Source organism: Egretta garzetta, unplaced genomic scaffold (genome assembly GCF_000687185.1).
Source record: "Egretta garzetta isolate BGI_Z169 unplaced genomic scaffold, ASM68718v1 scaffold15, whole genome shotgun sequence".
Classification (NCBI taxonomy): domain Eukaryota; kingdom Metazoa; phylum Chordata; class Aves; order Pelecaniformes; family Ardeidae; genus Egretta; species Egretta garzetta.
The window spans coordinates 4510832-4532656 of record NW_009259798.1 but is presented as its reverse complement, the minus strand read 5'-3'; the positions used below and the strand labels follow the sequence as shown (position 1 = coordinate 4532656).

The 21825-nt window shown below is 36.2% G+C and overlaps 1 protein-coding gene across 1 annotated transcript in view; it reads left to right on the top strand.

Annotated features, from left to right (window-relative positions):
• NBAS (NBAS subunit of NRZ tethering complex) overlaps positions 1–21825 on the top strand; it is a 177110-nt gene that overhangs the window by 119622 nt on the left and 35663 nt on the right. Inside the window, exons 45-48 of the mRNA XM_009639823.2 lie at positions 4142–4357; positions 4621–4823; positions 10309–10398; positions 12667–12862. Coding sequence (XP_009638118.2) covers positions 4142–4357; positions 4621–4823; positions 10309–10398; positions 12667–12862 — 705 coding nt within the window. The remainder of the gene's footprint in view (positions 1–4141; positions 4358–4620; positions 4824–10308; positions 10399–12666; positions 12863–21825) is intronic.

Here is a 21825-nt window from a genome sequence, read left to right as displayed (position 1 = left end):
CAGCCCCTGGTGCAGCCCCTGGTGGGGCAGGCTGTCCCCCTGCAGCACATGGAGGTCCACAGTGGAGCAGATCTCCACCTGCAGCTTGGGGAGGACCCCACACTGGAGCAGGTGGGTGCCCAAAGGAGGCTGTGACCCCATGGGAAGCCCGCACTGGAGCAGGCTCCTGGCAGGACCTGTGGCCCCGTGGAGAAAGGAGCCCATGCTGGAGCAGTCTGTTCCTGAAGGACTTCAGGCTGTGGAAGGGACCCATGCTGGAGCAGCTTGTGAAGAACTGCAGCCCAAGGGAAGGACTCATGTCAGGCTCGTGGAGGACTGTCTGCTGTGGGAGGCACCCCAGGCTGGAGCAGGGGCAGAGTGTGAGGAGGCCTCCCCCTGAGGAGGAAGGGGCGGCAGACAGCGTGTGATGAACTGACCCCAACCCCTATTCCTGTCCCCCTGCGCTGCTGCTGCCAAGGGGGGAGTAGGTAGAGAAAACTTGAAGTTGAGCCCAGGAAGAAGGGAGGGGTAGGGGGAAGGTGTTTTAAGATTCAGCAGTTTTTATCCTCTCCTTCTCTGATTTTGATTGGCAATAAATTAAATTAATTTCATCAAGTTGAGCCTGTTTTGCCCGTGATGGTAACTGGTGAATGATCTCTCCCTGTTCTTATCTCGACCCACAAGCCTTTTGATCTACTTTTCTCTCCTCTGTCCGGTTAAAGAGGGGAGTGATAGAGTGGCTCTGGTGGCACCTGGCATCCAGCCAGGGTCAAACCACCACACTGATATCAGTACTTTTTTAGATACTTTCTTGTGCCTTGCCACTAATATAGTTATTTTAATTGAATCTGCTTCAAGACTGCATAATAGGAAACTTCATGAACAATGTCTTTTCTTTAACTGGTTCCTTACATGCATTAGAACTTTTGCACTGATCTCCAGATGAACTTTACTGAGTCTGGCAGGGACACAGCCAGGACAGCTGACCTGGGCTGGCCAAAGGGGCGTTTTGTGCAATTGTAATGTTATGTTCAGCAGTAAAAAACAAGGGGTTGGAGGGTGTCTTCAGAGATGGTTGTTGCTTGGAAATTGGCTGGGCTTTGTTCTGCTCGTGGGAGGTGCTGAGTGGCTGCCTTTGCATCACTTTTGGTTTGGTAATTTTTGTTTTCTCACTCCTTCATGTATTAAACTATCTTTATCTTGGTACACAAGTCTCTTGCTTTTGCTCTTTTTCTCTCCCTGTGTAGGAAATGGGAATCGGCTTTTGTTATTACATAACCATTGAACCTACTTCTGAATTAACTAATGTAATTTGCTTTCCATTCTGGTATATTTGGTTGTCTTGTAGCTACATGGCATTTGGTTGGTGGAATATATAAAGCCGGGATTCGTGGCAGAGATGGGAACTGGACCAAACTGTTCTGTCTGAACAGCATGAAACATTTTTCATTATGAGGGTGATCGATCACTGGCACAGGTTGGGCAGAGAGGTTGTGGAGTCTCCCACACTGGAGATACTCAAAAGCCACCCAGACATAATCCTAGGCAACTGGCTCTGGGTGGCCCTGCTTGAGCAGGAGGTTTGGACCAGATGCCCTCCAGAGGTCCTTCCAACCTCAACCATTCTGTGTTTCAATGTTGCTGGGATCCCAGGTTCCTGTAGTGTTAAAAGGAGGGGAGCTGTTTCCATCATCTCAAAGTTGCATGCTAATAACTGGCAATAAGAATGGCAGGGTCAGTATAGTCATGTGCAAGTGAATGTTACTTGTACAACACTATATAAAGACATGCTTACGTATTCTGAAGGAAATGGGCTTCTGAGATGAGTTTTCACCCTGAGGAGTGAAATCTGTTGAGCTGAATTCATATGTGGTGTTCCTTGATTTGAAAATGAAAGAAAACAGATTTTTAGGATTTTTCATTACACATTATAGCCTGTAGAATTAAAAATATTTTTCAACAGTAAAAGCTTTTTTAAGAAGAGAACTTCACATGCAAACAGAACAAAGATTGAACTAGCCCGTAAGCTGTTTTGTTTTGGTTTTTTGGTTTTTTTATCACTGGGTATGATACCAAAACTCGTTACTGAAACTGACTGGAAGTATGGAGGATAACCATTCGTGTTTTGGAATAAAGTAATCGGAAATGATATGTTGGTAGTGCTGCATTTTGGCTCTATGCAAATATGAATGCAAAATTTTAAAAGTCTTGGGAAGAACCTGTTGGGGTTTTTTAATGCTCTTTTCTATACATGCCCATGGTATTAGGACTTCTAAACTGGCAGTATATTCACACTGTTCTCTAGGATATAACAGTTAGCTGAAATACTTAAATTGTTTGCCTTTTGCATCTCTCTTAATTGCATTTTGAACATAAAAATGTCAAGTAGAAGGGCAAAATGAAATATAGGGCCGTTTTCATCTTCTACTGGGTTTACAAAATGCATATATAAATCCGTCTGTGGTCATGTGATATGAAGCGTATCACCTTTTCCTTGCTTATAGTAAAACCTGATCTTGAGACCTTGTTCAAAGTAACAAAATTTCTTTTGTGGGAATGGAACTGAGTCAAGTTTGGTACTGAATGGTAAAATACCCTTTGCATTTACCTTATAAATGCTGGCAAGTTTTCTTAGCTCTTACAATGTCCACCTATTTTGCTTTTATCATTAAAAATGTTCGGTAGACCACTACTGTGTTTCACAGCAACAGGACCAAAAAAAGAGGATTGACCTCTACATCTTTCACTCTGTTCGGGTTTTGGTGTTTTTTTGTTTTTTTTTTTTTTCCTTTTTTTTGGGAGGGGGGGAAGGGGCATAAGCTGTAAAACTTTCCACTGATTAATCCTTATCAAGCTTTCTGTGTCTTTACAAGTACATAGTTTAATTCATGATGCATGCATCAATTTTACTTTCTTACGAAGAATGCTGTAGCAGTTTAATTTTCCTCTTTCTGTGGTAATTCAGCCTCTTGCCTATTCAATGTGTCATACGGATTCAAGCTTTTTTTTCTGTCTTGTGTATTTCAACGTTAAAATTCCTTTTATGTCTTTGCTCAGTATTCCAGTAACTAAAACACCTGATGTTAAAAGTACACAATGCTGTGGGTTTAGGCAGAGGAGACCCCCACCCATTAGAAAGTATATTGCTAGCATCCTTAAAACTGTACTTGAAGTTATAAACTAATAAATTATACATGAATTTTAAAAATAGTATTTCAGACTTTGTTTTGTACTTACAGCTGAAGCTGTGTCTTTCCTGACTTAAAAGCACAACTGTTTGCTGCAAGTACTGTCTATATAAAGAGTGTTTCTGTCTATATCCTTTTCCAACATACTCTTGGTTTCCGGAAACTTGGGAATCTGTGATCGTTGTCCGGGTTTCCTTCTGAAATCCTAAATCCCATTCTGACACACCGGAATGACCCTTTCACGCTAGATGGAGCGGTAGGGGAAAACATCATTCAGTGTTTGTGTGACTCTATTTAAAAATTCAAACTCTGTGAGAAGTGTGGTGGGGAAAAAAAAACCCACAACAAAACACAGACTTCTTTGTTTCAGTTTAATGGCTAGATACATCTAGTTGTACATGCCTTTCAAAATAGTAACTTGCTGTTTTGTATAACTTTTGCTTTAAATAGATTGACGATCTTAAAGGTCTTTTCCAACCTAAATGATTCTATGATTCTATGATTTAAAAGTTGTAGACCTCCTACTTTCTTTGCTTATGATTATGGTCTTAGGAATATATTTTAAACAGGGATGTAAACCTGACAAAATTAACCTACATTTTCATCATTTGGGATTATGAGTTAATCTTGTAAAACGTACCCCAGACATCTCTCACTGCAGAATTAAACCCCAAAGATTACAAAGTGGCAGTCTACAAAAATCATAAACATTATTATGGAAAAGAAGTGTCATATGGTTTAAAATGAGCCAGAATCAACTTCAATAAAAGGAAGGACAACAGAATAAAGTAATGCAATACTGATCCTTTTAAAATAAAATACTAATAAGAAATAAAGCTGTTTCTCATAAAATGCTTCATTTCATTTCATGCTGTGCTGTGCAACAGTGGAGCCACCTGGCCTCTAGGCACTGCTGTAATACATACAGGAGTGTACAGATGATGAATGATTAAATATCAAGTAATCTTTTTCAGCTGCCAGTTGAAGCCAGGATAGAAGTGACTAAGAAGGCTATTAAGGCAGTCAAACATCTTTCTGAGAAATCAAGAAAAAAAACTGAGAATGACATGGAAGATGCTGAGAATCCATCTGTTGCTTATGAAGAAACTCTGAATCACTTGCAGCAATCTCTTGCTCATCTGGAAACACTCACTCACAGTTTTATCACTTACTTGAAAACCAGCAAACAGGTAATGATTACTGATCAGATGCTTATTTTGAGTGTTGACATGACTAGCAGTGATGGATATCAATCTTCTGTCGTATTTCATTAATGTTTTGTACCTTTGTTTTTGTTGACCTGGTTTTTGAAAATTCACTTCCATCAATCTTTTCTTTTTCATAGTATATGTTAAATATTGGTTGAAAGAAAGACTCTGAATGATACATCCCTGTAAAAAAAAAAAAAAAAAGAGAGTACACTGATTCATGTTCAAAAATTATCTGTTCACAGGATACACTACAGAAGTATGGCTATTTATATGATTTGTCAAGGTCAGAGAAAGAAAAAATCCATGAACAAGCAGTAGCTATGTGTATAGATGGTCAGCCCATGGACATGATACAACAGTTGTTACAAGTGGCTGTTGGAGATCTAGGTCTTTCTCCCAAGGATATTGTCCAGTGTGCTATTAAAAAAATTGTATGTACATTAAGGTAAGTACACTGCCACAATTAAGCTCCAAAGCCCTCCTGTTTTTTTGTTGTAGTTTTTTTTTTTTTTTTTTTTTTTTTCCCCCAGTTGGTTGGCTGTTTGTTTTGGGTTGTTATTTTTTTGTTTGTTTGATTGATTGCTTTTTTCTAGTGAGTACTTGTTTGCTTTGAATGCCTGTATTTTGCAGAAAATTGGGAAGTAACAGGAAATGAGTTCTTGGATCGTTTATGGTCCTGTTTACCTATAATTTCATATTCAGATAAGACAGTTACATTTTTCAGAGTTTGGGAAGTTTGGGCAATCCAAACAAAGGAAACCACAGAACTCATCTATTGACTGGAGAGTGCTTTTCAGTGTTAAAAACCTTGTCCTTACAATATTGTTCCATTATGTGTGTGCACTTGTGAATTTTTGGCAAATTTACAATTGCACATAATACTCCCTTCTTAAACAGAGACAAAAGGCATGTTTGTTGGAAATGGTGGGTGAAAAAGAGCTCATGGGCAGTAGAAGCCTAGCAGTGGCTGTTGCCACAACAACTAGCCCTACATGAAGAAGAAGTACAGGTTCCATCTTTGTAATAACTTGCTGGGGTGTTTCTGGAGCTGGTTTTTGGGTTGATTTGGTTTTGAGATTTTTTATTTGCAAGGTTTTGAAAAATATGTGTGTTTGTTGTTAAAGTATAGGCTACACATTTTTCTTCTTTTTTCTTGTAAAGAATGCTTCTGAGAGTTTTTGCTCTTCTTCCATCTCCCTTTGTGTCACACCCTACCTCCAAATTAAACAGCAAATGTGAGTGCTTTATGCTTCCTACAGCACTTAAAAGCAACAATAATACCCTAAAAAACCCCTGACCTGCTAACTTCTTGGAGAGAAACAGATTTCTAATGTGAGGAAGGGGACTGAGTTTGCTCAGCTCTTTCACAGTGTTGTCATTGTTACTGCTGCTTGCCGTTATTAGTGCCACCATAGTATGAGCAATCCCACACAGACTTTGTCTCCATCTTTTTCTGGGATTCACAGCCCCAAACCTCAGCAATTGTCTTTTCCATGGCATGACACAAACCAAATAACCAACCTATTCATGCAAGCCCAGAAAACTGAGTCATCTCTTATTTTAAAATTATGGAGAAATAGGCTAGGAGAACAGAAAATGCAAAATAACAGCTGCCACACAGTTTATACTTGTACATCCCTGAATAATTTTGTTGAGATCTGGGCAAGACGTGGATGATACAAAGGAACATGAAATGCAGTTGATGCTGACCATCTTAATCTTGTCAAGAGTGAGTTTAAAGTTTGCATTAACTTCAATACGCTGATCTTTTAGTTGAATATATTCTTTATAGTCCTGCTTCCAAATTACAGTTCTAACACTTGTGAGAAACAGTCTAAAGTTACTGTACTCATGGTGCATTTCTTCAGTACTAGTCAGGTCTTTGGCAAGGGAGGAGAGGAGTCCTGCGTTAAAGCCCTGCCTGTTTGGTTAGCTGCAGCCTCTGTACTTCATGTCTTATAGCCTGGAGGGACACAGCTTTTCTTCACAAGTTTTAGCCTGAAACTGTTTTATTTTTTCGGGTGTTTGGGAGAATGTAGTAATCTCTGGGAATATAGAACTATTAAAAATACCTACTTATGGACACATTTACAGACATGACGAGGATGTGGACACAGGTAAGGGAGAGCTGGGCATGCTGTTTGAAAAGCCTTTCAGTGAAATAAGGTCCTTTTCCTTGATTTTGTTTGCTCTAGCAAACAAAGTTCTAGCTCAGCTTGCCATTCGTAACACCCTCTGTTAAGGTGCAATACTTGCATTTCAGGGTTAATAGGGAAAAACTGCAATTAAAGAAGTAGTCTTGCCTGTGTACCTGGAATGGCAAGCTACTATTCAATAAATTTAACATTTCAAGCGAAAACTCCTCAGGTTTATTTACTGGAACTTTGATGTGTTGTACAGTGTGGTTATTATATACGACAGTTTTGGAAGAGATCATGTTGGAAAATTCCTTCTTTCGGAATTAACCTTCAAAGTAGCAGTTGTAAGATTACAACCCCCCTTGAAACACAGTAAGATATCTTTTGTTACTGGTATACTTACTGACTATTGCAGAAAAACCTTCTAGAAAGTATTGCCTGTATGAAAGATTTTTAAGTTACTTTTTGGCTTCACTTTTCAACACCTTACAATATCACAGGCTTAAAAACTCACACCTCCTCAGAAACAGACTTCTTTTTAAATATAACGTACAGTTATTTGCCTAATATTAGGTACCTATATTGTAATTTCAAGAGCAGTATTATCCAGTTCGGTTAAACACTTTTATCTCCCTTGATGCTCTATTTCTGGCACACAAAATTCAAAGTAGAGTCTTACACTGGTATGTATAAAATCTCTCCAGCAGAGCGTATCTGCATACTTTATATGACATATGTATTGGGCATTTCCTTGTTTCCCTATGGAAACAGCTACTGTAAATAAAAACCAGTTGCCTTTTCAGTAGTAATCATGAACTTCCAAAAAAACCCCAGAAGATTTTGGTAATGATGGTAGTCTGACTAGACTTACCCAAGACCCAGTTTAAACCATTACCTAAGATCACTCGCATGGTATACTGGAGGCTTTCCATCATGCACGACTGTAGGCATGTTCGTGGATGGTTAGCCAGGGAAGACTGTTGTTGTTATGGCCTCCTTCACTTGCAGCTCCTAAATTTCTTAAGTGTCCAGATGGATGTGAAAGGTTTGGTGAAATTTTGAGTTCTTTTTTAATGGCCAGTGTTTTGTGAACGAGGTAAAACCAGCTTTATTAGACTGAGTAGCTAACTTAGAAGGAAAAGAAAACACCCAGATTTTCTACTATCTCTTCTCACTTGAGCAGGCATCATACAGTAATTTTGTAACTTGGATATCATAATTTTGTGGTCTTTCTGATGGAAACAATGGCTTGGCATTACGTTTTTTTTTTCTCCAGCTTTGAATGATCACATCAACAATATATTATTTTCTTATTTTCTTGATATTTAGAGGAAGCACAAACAGAAAGAGGAAAATAAGGCTGGAGAAATAAGGTGATATCAAGTTATTTTCAATGAATACCATAATTAGGTTAAAAGATTCATATGAAGTTAATTTATTCTCCTTTCAAGCATTCTTTGTACTTTATTGTGTTTGAAGAACTTGATTAAATATGCATCATTTTTTCTGAAGCTGAACTGAAATCAAAATAAGCCTTTATCAGTGTAATTACACTAGGCTCATACCTAGGAGTTCTGAGGTGAACATTGAAGCCTGTTCCGTTGTTTAAAACATGCATAAAATTGCATATAATCTGTGTGGAAGACTAATCCTTCATTAATTATATTTGTTTCTGTTCGTAGCTCGTTATTTTTAATCATTAATTATTAAGAAAAGAACAAGGCAACAATCTGTGGAAACTTGACACGATTATTTGTCTCGTGAGCTGTAATCTCTTCTTAGTTTCTGTACCCATTAAGCAGTAAAGGCACTATTATGTTTTAAAAATGCTAGCTTTCAATCTTTCTAGATGTCTTTTTAAAATACTTCATTATTCTAGATAACTGTAACTTACTGCTTAGATTCACCTTTTTTCTTCTTTCCTCCTGATTAGTAGAAGAGTACCTGTCTCTGTGTGACAGTCTTGAAGCGTTCTGTATTCATACATCTATTGTACTTGAGAACTGGCTTCACAGATATATTGTCTGAAACAGTGGTTTTCTCTTTTCAGAAATGCCCATTAACTTTTGGTTATATGTTTCTTTTGACCTGAGTTTTTTGAGGTACTCAGAGCCTGGTTTAGCTCAGAGCTAAAGACTTTCATTTCTAGTTAGAGAGATGGAGGGTTTTTGAAGAGCAAGTGCTACAAATGTTCAGAACCGATCTCCAAAATTGAGGGTACCCAAAATTTAAGGTTTGCTGGTGATTCTCCTTTGCCATGAAAGTTGCTTATGTACACTAGAGATAATTTAGGGTAAGTAGAGCTAGTAAGATCTCCATTCTGTAGTCCATGTTCAATTCTTTTCTATTTCAGACAATCATCATTCTCTTCTTAGTCTGTAAGCTTTATCAGTATTCTTCTGGCCTTCTTTAGATATGCCATGTTAATGCCCTTTGTTGATGTCTTTTTATTACAAAGGTAACTGAAAAAAATACAAAAAGCATAATAATACAGGAAAATTTAAGTCTGCCCTGTAAATAGAACATTAATGAAACTGCATCTATCTGTCTTCACTCTGGGAACATATCTTAAATTTTCTTAGCTTTTTTTATTTAAAAACAAATTTGAAACCATCTCTTAATGCATGTAGTTGCTTGTATAACATGCTTACTTTAATACTGCTGCTCTTTCTACCGTTTCCACACTGCTGCAGTACTGGTGTAATCTAAATGGTTTTTATTTTGTTTTGTTTTGTTTTTTTTCCTTAACAGACCATTCAGTTCTGTTGTGTCTCCTTTCCTGTGAAAAATACACTTTCTTTTTTTCCTAAGACTGAAATTTTTGATGTGTTTTTTGGTGACAATAGATTTTATCATTTGGACAGACATTCTCTCGCTTTCCAGAGTCTAAAATCCTGGATATTTTGTACTATAAATTATAATTTGATTGTTTCTAAATATTCTGAAGATGTTTAGGAAGATATCTGGATTTAAACTTCACTCTTCTAAAATTTATTTAGCTGCCATAGGATAACACTGGTATTAAAAATGGCATTTCTGTCATAGTCATATGTAACAGTATTTTTTGAGAAGGCGGTGCATGTTACGAGCTTTCTATTCCTAATTCAAATTTATGAGTGCAGTATAGCGATACAAAATGTGTATACTAAAGTAAACCAGGATGGCATCATGCAACAAATTATCTTGCATCTGTTCTGAATGGAGTCACATGTTCTTTTTTAAATCTAGTGTTGTTCACTGAAGTGCTGGTCACCTGTTAAGATAAAAATGAAAATAGAAAAGGTGAAAGTTCTGAATGCAGGAAGACTTTAAAGGTTGTAAAAATTCAGGTCGCTATGCCATATAATAAAACCATTTTTAGGAAATATATTTAATAAATGACAAAATTATAACCACTCTCATAACTCTTGACAAAACTTCGTGAAATATTTAAATATTAAATAAATACATTATATAAATTGTATATTTGTAACCTTTAATCTGTTTAGTTGATATTGATGTGATCTTTAAGGTAATGAGATTACATGTGGATATTTTGCTGACCTAATCTGTATTAGAAGTTAAAGTTAACGTTTTCTTTCTTTCAAGTTTAACTTACATATTATAGTATTTCTCTTTCTCACTCTTGTTGCTCCTCACATTACTTTGACATAAAAATAAAGGCACTAGTTAAGCAGGGAAAGTGGAAAATTGCTATATTATTGAACAATTCCTGTAAATCTTGCAGGTGGATAGAATTAGATACAATATTAAGGACCATTTTTAGGGTAATTTTATGTTTTCCCTTAACAGTGCCGATGGTGGCTCATCTCCATCAGTGAAAGATCCACTTGGAATCCTAGAAGGCATCGTTTCTGCAGTGCATGCAAGTGTTGAGAAAGGGTAAGAACTTACTGTATGGATTCTTTGGTTAAGACTCTGAAAGATACTTCTCATGAAAGCATTGAAAGGTATGATACTGAATATGGATGATTTTTCTTCATGGTTTTGCACTTAATTTTTTAAGACTTTATTCTGGAACAGGCTGTCATTTATCAGATTCAAAATCTGAGTCTTGACAGAAGCCTTTACTTGATCATTTGGAAGAAAGTAAGTCACTGAACTGAAAATTTAGATAACTATATATTATGGTCGTTTGAGAAAATGTTTTTTCTGCTGTGACTACTGCAGATTGTATATCTACCAGGAGTACTTGATTGCTTTTGTTTCAGTTTAGTAGATAAGTTACAAATAGGAATGATTCACTTTCAGATATTGGAATTTAGATATCTAAATTTGTCAATGTTTGTAGGGTATGATGCAAAAACAATTTCACAAATTCTGTATAATGCTTCACCACGTATTTTTTCTCCTCTTTTGGGGATGTCCTTATATTAGGTCGCATAATGGTCTGTATGCCTCACTACCATTTTCTGTTGCATTTCTAGTAAACACAAGGAAAAAAGAAAACAAACAGTTTTCTTTCTAGATATACAAACTAAGAACTCATGTATGATAATAACAATAAAGCCCCATACTCTCTGGTAGCCACCAAAACTGATTACACTATTGTGTGGAGGCTTCTCCACTGACATTAAATTAGTTAAGTACTGGATACTGAAGTAGACTGAATTGATGTCAAAATCTACAGTAAATCATTTGCAATATTATAAGGTAGAATGGGAGAGTTGGTACTGTTCTATTCTGAGATGCGCTTTCTGGAGTCTTTTATTTGTATACTTCATCAACGTTTAACTGCTGAAACAATAAGCTGGAGTGAAAGTCATTGTGATTACAGCAGATTGTTTACATTTATTTAAATATTTGTTCTTATTTATTTTCTTGAACCTTAGCTATTCAATTTAGAAAATATAAACTTTTCCCTCAGGAAAACATATATAAACATCAGGTGTGAGCTCTGCAAAACTCTTGAAATATTCCAGCAGGTCCTCTTAATTCCCAAACTTTTAATTTACAGTTTGAATGCCACCTGTTCAACAGAAGCATGTCTAATTTAGCTGAAGTTCTCAGCTAACAGCATCATTCAGACTATATAAAACCTAAGTAAAATTGAAATCCTTGTAATATGAAAAGCTAAGCTGTCAATGTTTATTATTTCAGAGCTGCAAGACAGGTTAAATTAGTGTTTTCTGTCTGATATTACTTTCCCGTCTGTCTTGTTAAGACAAATAAGGGAACATTAGTTATAAATCACACTCCACCTGGGACCACTTTCTAGATATTCTTTTTTTTAAAATGAAAAAAAAAATGCTTTAGTTTAAAATCCTACTAAAAGACAGCAGAATAGCATTTACTGATTTGTTACATGCTAGTTTATAGCCTCGAAGGGACATAACAGATTATTCTGTCTGCAACTGCTAAGTGGTCGGTTGAGTTCGTAGTAATCTGTGTACCATAAATGCTTTCAAATAGTTAGAATGTATTCGATATAATACAGTTTTTGAATCAAATTACTTAACTGAGAGTTTTTCTAATTAGCCAAGTCAGAAAAACCACAAAACGTAGGGTTTTTTAACATCTACATATCTTTTTTTTCTTTCTAGGGATTATCGGCATTCTGTAATCATTATCATAGTAGAAGATACAATAATCAAGCTTGCTAAAGATGATACAGAAAAAAAAAAGAAATTACTAAAGCTACAATCAGGGGAAAATTTGTGTATGTGGAGTATAAGGAAGGGATTTGTAAGGAAAGAAAAAGAATATAGAACATCAGATATAAAAATGTCATGCTTAAAATGCAAGCAGTCAATCTGGTTTTCCATAAAGTCAGATGGGATGGAAGTACAGGCATCAGTCAGGACCAGACACTATCAATAAGGCTTGGATTTTCCAGTGCTGAAATCCAGCACCTTTATGATACAATTGGCAGTCGAGGTAGTATGTAGGAGAATATGTAACTGTATAGATGGATTTCTATGGTATTACACAGTTATTTGAAGTTCAAAAAAAAGTTCTTACACCACTTAGCTTTAGGCACCTGATTTACAAGGGCTAGTTTCCCTGCAGCCTCACAGAAGTGAGCTCTTCCATTTCCAGTGTTATGTATTTGTTATGTATTGAATGTACTTGTTAACAGCTTTGAAAATACATGTAGTATTTTAATTAGGATTACCAAAGACTGTTTAACACAGTATTGTTTAATTACAGGGAGAAAGTAGTTTCTTCAGATGACCTTCTGGAGTGGTTGAGACCTTTCTGTGGTGATGACTCTTTAGCAGTGAAGCCTCGCATCAGAGTATTGCAAATTCTGGAGCAAGCCTTCCATCTCAGTGATGAGGATAGCAAGCTTCTGGTGTACTTCAGGACACAAGCTGTTCTCAGAGCTTGCTGGCCTGAAACAAAGGTATTAATATCGATTGCTGTAAATGATAGCATAAGACTGATTTTATATATGGATTATATGATGATATGCTGTTTTGCAATATATCGCTGCAATGCATCTTGTCGGTGTGGAAATTGCTACTTTCCTTGTGAATCAGGTTTCTAATACATTATGATTCTTCAAAAAATGAAAGTTATGTAAAGTTAATGGATTCCTCAGCTTTTGTCTGGGATCAGGAGTACATAATACCAAACTTGCTTAAACGCTAATGATTTTTCTCCATGTCAAGCATTGACTTTGAATTTTTGTATATTCTTTCTTTTCAAATAGGAAGACTTAATTGATAGGGAATGCATTCAGTCATAGTTAGTGTGCTATTGTCTCTTAAGAGGCAGCACCTCTAGCTGCCCAAGTGATAATATTAAGTCTTTTTCAGTGTAAAGTCAGGAAAAAAATAAGTTAAAACCATTGCTGAAAGAAATTGCTCTTAGCTGTATTTATTTGTATCCAACTAAGACAGAGTGCTTCTAGTTCAAGTTTTCAAGTCTGAAACAGATTAACTTTCCTTCTCAGTTAAAGGCTAACAAAATTTTTAGAGGTTCTGCATTTCTAAGTACAATGAAAATATACAAAAACTATTCCTGCCTTCAGAGCTCGTGCTGTTTTGAAATAAGATTAGTATCACTTGCTGCATGTAGAACTGTACAGAAGCAGAGTTATTTTTTTGTCCATTCTCTAAATGCTTCTGCCCCATGCCAAGACTTTATGGAACTAAAATAGAATATTTCTAATAGTTCTTCAAAAAAATCTATGCACAAACCCACTTTATATTCATATAAAACAAAAGCAATATCTCAGTTTTGACTCACTGTGCTAAGACCATCCAAGGGAATAATCATAATAAAAATCTTAAGAAAATGCTTATCTCTTGCTTTCTTTAAAAATTACTTTTTCTCTTGCATTTACAATACCAGCGCTTAACTCCTCAACTGCTCTTCAGGTGTCTGTCTATGATTGGATTCTTCATCTTCAGTTCAGTCCTTTGTCAATATTTGTGTTGCCTGTGACCTGCTTTCCAATCCAAAAGCATTTCAAGTCTACAAGATTCAACTAGAGTATGTTTTAAGAATAAAGCTACAGGTAGATAATAGCTTTCAGCCATGCCTTTAGACATGAAAGAAAGAAAGACAGAAAAAGAACATGTATTTGGCAGAAACCTTGTGAGACTCATTACACTTGTTTGAGAAATACATGAGATAAGATCACTTTTATTTTCTCCCATAATTGGCTAAGTCAAAATACATATAACTTTACAACACAAAACTCATCCATTTACTTTTGTCTTGTGATGTTTTAGGAATTGAATGCATTACGTATGCTGTTAGCTCGCGTATAGCTCACTGCCCACCATGTGAGGCCCTCTCAGCAGAGCTGCTCCCCAGCCTGGCTGGCCCCTCCTGTGCTCTCCTAGGTGCAACATGGCTGCTAATCCTCATGTGATTAGTGTTGGTCCAATCTTCCAGCCTGTTTAGGTCTGTCCATATAATCTGTTAATAATTTCTGTTTCCTGAAGTGGTAGATATTTAGAATAGTTCCAGTTTTGAGCAGGAAAACATACCAATTATGAGTCCTGTTGGAACATATTTAAAAGTTATTCTGATTTTCATGTCAGTTTAAGCTTAAATATGATAGATGAGAACCCTTTGTTTCCAATTTTTTTTGTTTGTTTTTCGTATTTTTGCTAGGTAACTAATGTGTGATTTAGACAGAAGAGTCATATTGGTTTGTCTGTTAGATACCAGTCATTGAAATTCAGAGTTCTTCACAAACGTCCAAGAAAACAAATGAGTAATCCACTACCTAGACTATTTTTTTTTTTCCTCTTCTAGTCAGCTGATGTCAAATGCTAGTCTACAAGTTGATACTAGAAAAAGCAAATGATTACATTATTTGATGACTAAGTTTACTTATTTTATATATTAACAAACAGGGAAAATAGTATAATAAAATAGCATATTGAAAACTGTTTACATTTCACAATCCTTCATGGTATGTTAGTGAAGCAAGAGCACTGCAGAATTCAGTAGTTACATGGCTGCTGAAAAGCTTGAGAGATTTGTATATGAGCTTTTGGCAAAGCATTAATTAAGCAAGTTTCTTGTGCAAGATAATGCTTCAGGTACAAAGACCTTCAAAAGCAGCCCCGTTCTGCAGAAGGGAACGTTGAAGCACAATTTAAAAGTTTTATCAGGTTGCTGGGTAATCCTGGGTGAAGCAGGGTCAAAAAGTAGACATGAAGAATTACATCTTTCAAACATGCACTCAGGCTGCTATGTCAGTCTGTCTGCTTTGTAGGTATCAATTTTTCTAGCATCACTACACCTTTATTAATTTGGTCATTCTTTTTCATCCAGTGAAGCAGTAGAATGCTTCATCACATTAAAAAAAAAAAAGGGTGTGGGTGGATCAAATGTTATTTTTAGTTTGCAGAAGAATGCATTTAAAGGTTTATTTTGGATTTGTGGGTTGCTGGGGTTTTTAAAATGAACTTTAAATTGTAAATATTTAAAAAATGTATTCATTGTCTTACTTACAGATTGTTTATTCCTTTCTTGCTTGACATTTCTTAAACCATGTCCCTAAGAACCTCATCTACACATCTTTTAAAGACCACCAGGGATGGGGGCTCAACCATTTCCCTGGGCAGCCTGTTCCAATGCTTCACAACCCTTTCAGTGAAGAAATTTTTCTTAATATCCAACCTAAACCTCCCCTTGAGCAACTTCAGGCCATTCGTTCTCTTCTTTTCATTTGTTACTTGGGAGAAGAGAACAACACTCACCTCACTCCAACGTCCTTACATGCTTTTAGGGGATCCCTCTTTTCCTTTATCATTCCTTGGTACAAAAAGGGACAGCAGGTATTGTAAAGGATGAATGTGGATTTCTATTGAGTAAAGATAAGTTTAATGATATTGCAGTGTTCAATTACCAGAAAATGTGTGAAAGCCACCCTCAGTGTATCTACTAATCCTCTTAGTCAGACTCTGCATACATCAAGGAGGGACTTAATATTTAATTATGCTCTAGGTGCTATAAGTAGTGGTCCCACAAATCAATGTGCTGCTGGGAAACAGGCCAGCTCTTACAAAATTAAAAAGGTACTTTATGGAAGCAGCTACCTATCAAACAGTCAGAAACACTGCAATTTCAAGTTCTCTAATGATTAGTTAACAAAATTAAAAATTCAGGGGTCCTCATTTTTCAAAGCCTTGAGAGTCTTTAATTCACATTCCAGTTGCGTCCCACGCTACTGGAGAGAGGAGGCATGCGTTGTTTTAATCCCTTGATGAATTTTATCTGAGCTCTTTAGGTTCTGTAATTTTCTAGTTAACTGGTGCATGAAAAATATGGGTCAAAATGCTGATGTTTTTATGTATTAAAAAATGTGGGGAGTGTGAGAAAAACATGGTTTAGAATGTTCATATCAAATTTTGGCTTTATCATCTAAGATGGGAAATCCATTTGTTTTCATATAAAACATAAAAATATTGTGATGACACACAGGGCTATGTAACATATGTAAGGTATCAACCAACAGGTTATGTGTGTGTACCTGTTTGTTCAGTTCAGTGACCAGTTACACGGCATAAGTTACCACAATAAGAGTTAGAGTTTTGCCCCAGGAAGTTACAGCGGCACAAACAAAGCTCTGTAGGTAAACCAAGGGTTAGTTTAAGATAAGAAGTTAATAATTGTGAAGCTTCTATATGACACACCTTGTCTTAAAAGGATTGCTTAATTATTATGTAAATGCAAAATGTAATTACTGTTTACATGCCAATTAAATGCAAATAGCTTTGTCATTTAGAGAAGGTAATCTCATTCAGCCTTTCCCTCATACTGTCATATTATGTTTTTTTCATGATCTTTGGGTATAGAGAGCTGCTGAGGGTAAAGCATTTTTGAAAATTGGAAGGGATACCTAATACGAATTTAAGACTGTAACTTTAGGCATCTTTCTTATTTTATCTAGGGTTTTTGTCCCTAAAGTTTCACTTTGAAAATTTGCCAGATTAATTTGTATTTGTGTTGTGTACATCCCTCACACATTTGCCTTTCCTTCATATAGGCAATTTAAGTATGCCATATGCAAGTTTTATGTGTCTCGGTAATCTTAGTAATGCCTACATTAACATAATGACTTTCTGAGAACTTGGGTATGGCTGTCAAGCCCCTATTGCTCTTTTATCCCTCTTCCCCCAGTATATGAAAAATTTATATCTGTTTACATGATATTTCTTCATATGACTTCATAAAGAAAGGTCTCAATTTAGTGTCCTGTGATTTTCAACTTTTTCCCGTTGCCTGTGCTTGTGTCAGCTACATTTAAACCTAAGTAGTTGGAAAGCAGAGTGAGATTTAAGAATTCCCAGGGCATTTTGCTGAAGTAATTTATAAGGTAACAATGACCTGTATTTAGCTTGATCGGGCAAAATATAGGTGAAGGAGCTGTATCTATTTAATCCTCAGCCATCTATTTATTTGTGAAACATGCTTAATTAGAAGAAAGATTTATGGGCCTATCAACTTTGAGTAAATTTGCTACAATGTTGTTTATACTTCTCGAGACATTGTTTCTGTACTGGTAATGCATAAAAATTAAGTTTAAGAAATTCAATTTAAGTTTTAATTAATATTTTGAAACACTAATTTCCGTTCCTTGAAGATGCAATTTATCCATATGAGAATGTGTGAAATGTATTTTTTTCTGGGAACGCAAATTGTAGGGTGTTTGATTAATTAAATACTTCTAAGATGCAAATGAAATATTTTCCATTAAGTATACAAGTAAAACGGATAAGACAAAGTGGAGAAAAAAGCAGTGTAGCTTGCGTGAACGTGATGGTTTCGAATGTGAGCCTGGGGTACGATGGTGTTCTGTGGCTGGCAGCAGTTGCTTCAGAGGAAGGCGAGTGTGCTCTGGAGTGCATTCATGGGCGATAATTCACCTTCTGTAACAGGTCTTTTGTAATGAAGGTATGAGTGGAGAATGGTTTAAACCTTGCGTGTTCTGCTTCTGTCTCAGTTTCAGAAAGATTAAAAGCTCATTAGTCATGTATTCAGAGTTCTGTTATTGTGTTGCAAAGGAGTTGGTGGATGAACTGTGATTCAGCCTTGGGTTCTTTTGCTAAATGTTTGGCATTGGTGCACTGTACAGCACTGAGTGCAAAACCTGTTGAAACTTTGTAGAAGGATTTATTATTTTTTATTTTTTTTTTAACCTCTTCATGTGATTTGGTACATGGTGGTGTTCTGTGTTTTGTAGGATATCAAAATCCAGAAAATCAAAGTCCCTGCTCTGTTTTATGTACTTTTAAACTTTTTTTTCCTTATTCTGCTGTTTACTCAGTCTAAGTAAACAATTCCAGTCATGTTACCTCATCCACAGTGTTATCTATGTCTGTAACTATTCTCCCCTCTATCTCAGAGCCCACTGTGATATGCAGTATACCTCCTGAAAGGAGATAATTGAAGAAGTGAATGTGATGTCCTTGTGGAAATTAACAGTCCATGCTTATGCATCCCAAAACCTTGATTGCTCTCTTGACTTCAGCTGTGCATTAGCCAGAGGTCTTTGAATTTCATTCAGTGAGGCTCAGGTTCCTGTTTTGACTTGATGAGGCTAATTTAACATATTTTAAAATGTGGTGGCTTTACAATTGTTATGTTTTATTTGCCATCATGTGATCATTTACTGAGCTTAGATTTTTTTTTTTTAAGTCAATTGGACGTTTCTTTCTACAGTGTCCTTGACAAACATGAGCTAGCTCATTTGTGTGCAGTATTGTCTATTCTAGCAGTCCTCCAAAAACATAATTTAATTTATATAAGCAAAGAAGCAGTCATAAAATCATGAGAAATTCTACTTTTTACCTTTACCATTTGATCATAAACTGGTTTTCTGTTAGTGTTTGCTGTTTTTTATTCCTGTTAGCAGATCAAGTTCTTGAGTGATTTCTAGTGAGGGATGTTGTTAAAAGCCTTCTGAAAATATAAGTAAACTGGAAAGCCTTTTTTCTTTAGGCATTATTTTGTTAATATTTCAAATGAGTATTTTTATTAAGAACTGTGACATTCAGTTGATGCCATGCTTTTTTTCAGTCTTATCTTTTTCCATCAACCATCTTGCTAGCTGACCTTTTTATTGAGAGGTCTATAAACTTTGTATCTTCTGAGGAGCCCCTCAGGTATTCTTAAAATAGTTCTTACTTAATAGTAATTTCTGAAAAGGAAACTGAAAGGGTTGTCAGGCTCTGGAATGGGCTGCCCAGGGAGGTGGTAGAGTCCTCCTCCCTGGAGGTATTTAAAAGAAGGATAGATGAGGTGCTTAGGGCCATGGTTTAGTGGTGGGATGTCAGGGTTAGGTTAAAGGTTGGACTCGATGATCTCAAAGGTCTTTTCCAACCAAAGTGATTCTATGATTCTACAATTCTATGATGGTTCATGTTGATTTGAGAGAGTGAGGGTTTTTTTCCACATTGTTGCTATTATTATATAGGGAGTCGGCTATAATGACTTTGACTACTAGGACTTTGGCTACATCAAATGAAAAAGAAAACCACCAGTTGCAGTGCTTACGTAATGCCATTTCACATGGCAGTTGCATGATGCTGCGTACCTTCTTCTGATTATTTTTATGGCTGTAACAGAGCTACTAATTTATTTCAGTTTTTACAGCTTAAATAAATATTAATTAAAAATTGAGTCAACATCAACAACTGTTGTTTCTAAAAGAGGGTATTTTAGTTTATTGTGGGTTGTTCTTTTTAAAAATGCATCTTTTACTTTGTCAGTTTATCCTTTCTGTGGGATGACATTTTTGGAAGATTAATTTTGACAAGTTTTCATTTACATGAAACTTGTTTCCCTTTCATGTTTTCATTTACATGAAAACAGCTCATAAAATCTTTTTTCCTCTATTAGCAAGAATTGCAGACTTTTGTTACCAAGACAGCAGTTATACATACAAGCACGCACTGCTTCTTGATGGTAGTGATGATCAGAAAAGGTAAATTGAAGAGCCAGTTGTATGAGGTATAAGGGGAAATGGCTGATGCTAATTTAACAGTTTAAAGTTAGGAGTAATATTTAAGGATTAAAATCTTCCAGGCTGCATCTTCCAACACCTTTTCCTGTTCTAAATGTAGAGTATCTATATTATATATAGAATATGAAGTATGAAACGGTGATTAGTAGCTGGCACAGACGAGTAAAATGACTTACGTGTTTTTAAGTCCCTTGTGTTGCACAGATGTCAGTTTTAGCCATGATTTGCATTGATCCAAATTTTTACCTATTAACTGATACCTAGTCAATATAAATTTTAAATTACATATGTGTTAATCCTGTCTCTTTTCAGTTTTAGCTAGTTGTATAAATCTTTCAAATGCATATTTGTTTCTTTATTTGCCCTTATCTCTCTATCAGTATCTATGTACAGTCTTCAGCGGTTTTCTCTGTGCTGAAATGTGCTTGCAGATTAGGACATAGTCTCCTGCAGAATACAAATGAATGGATTTTATTTCTGCACGACTTACGCATTTTTATGCATTAGGCAACGCATTTGTGTTTACTGAGCCTATATGCATTTCTTAGTGAGCTGCATATCAAGCAGATAAGGAATTAAACAATATATAAATCAGTTCAGAAGAAAAAAGTTCTTTGGTATTTCTACAAGACAGGCAACTCAATATGTGGCTGAGCCTTTGTATAATTCATCACCAGTAGGCTTCTCGTTGATTTGTTTTAAAAATTGAATCCCATAACTTGCTTATCCTGTTCACTGGCTTCAGTTTGAGCAGGTTTTGACCTGTGAGATTATGCACATCCCTTTAGTATCTGTGTGCAGCAGGCTTTCATATGTGGTCAGCACTCACGTTCATGATAATTTTTAATATGTGAAGCTCAGCTTTGGGAGAAAGTGCAAGAAACCCCGACCTCAGACTTCTCCCTCCTTTGGGATAGAAGGTATGGGTTGAGAACACAGTTTGTCATGCAAAACTCTTGACTTCAGTTCTAATTTTGTATTAATTGCTCTAATGTTATTGTTTCGATAGCAGACACGATTTTCTGGTCTGTCAGGCAGTGGCTGTTTTTCTAAAGTCTAGCTCATAGCAACCCACATTCTCTTTGTGAGTTCAGGACTTGGAATATGTTCCACCAAGAACTCCTGTCTGCTTGTTGGTGTTAAACTCAGATGGAGAGGAGATGTGAGTTAGGCCTTTGCATTGCTGTCTCAGGTTATATTCCCCGAGTAATGGCAATCGGCAGTATTTTGAAAGTGTGTGTGGGCATTGTTGGTTTTGTTGGTTTCAGTTTGTTGGGTTTTTTAAATGGAGAGCATGGGCTGAACTGCATCATAACATACAGATTTACTGATATTCCTTAATAAAGTTGTTGCTTTTTATTATTTGGGATAACTCCATAGGCATAGCTTCAAAAACACTTCTTTCAAGCAAGGAATTTAATCTTCAACATTGGTCCAGGCTCCAAACTAGATTGTGCTTTTCCTACAGTGTTTTTTCATAAAATAGAACTAAATGGAACAGTTTTTAAAAAGTTACCGTCTCTCAGCTTTGACTTACTACCATGTAATATATTTCCACTTACTAAGATCCAAAGTGGACTGAAAGTAGGATCATCCACATGTGAACTTGGGCAGATGGAAAAAGTAAGACGAAAAAGTTTCGTCTAAAACTGACAGGTTCCTCTGCTATGAGGGGAATATATTTCTGAGAAGGTGAGACTCATCTATAATAAAGGACAGATAGACTTCTCAAATGACGCACATTGGCATACAAAATTTTTAATGTAACTTAGTTCAATGGAAATCTTTGAACTTGACAGGTTTGCAATTTAGCTGTATGTATGTGCTCTTCAAATTGCACTTTTCTTATCCAACAGTGGTGTGAGTAAACTAAT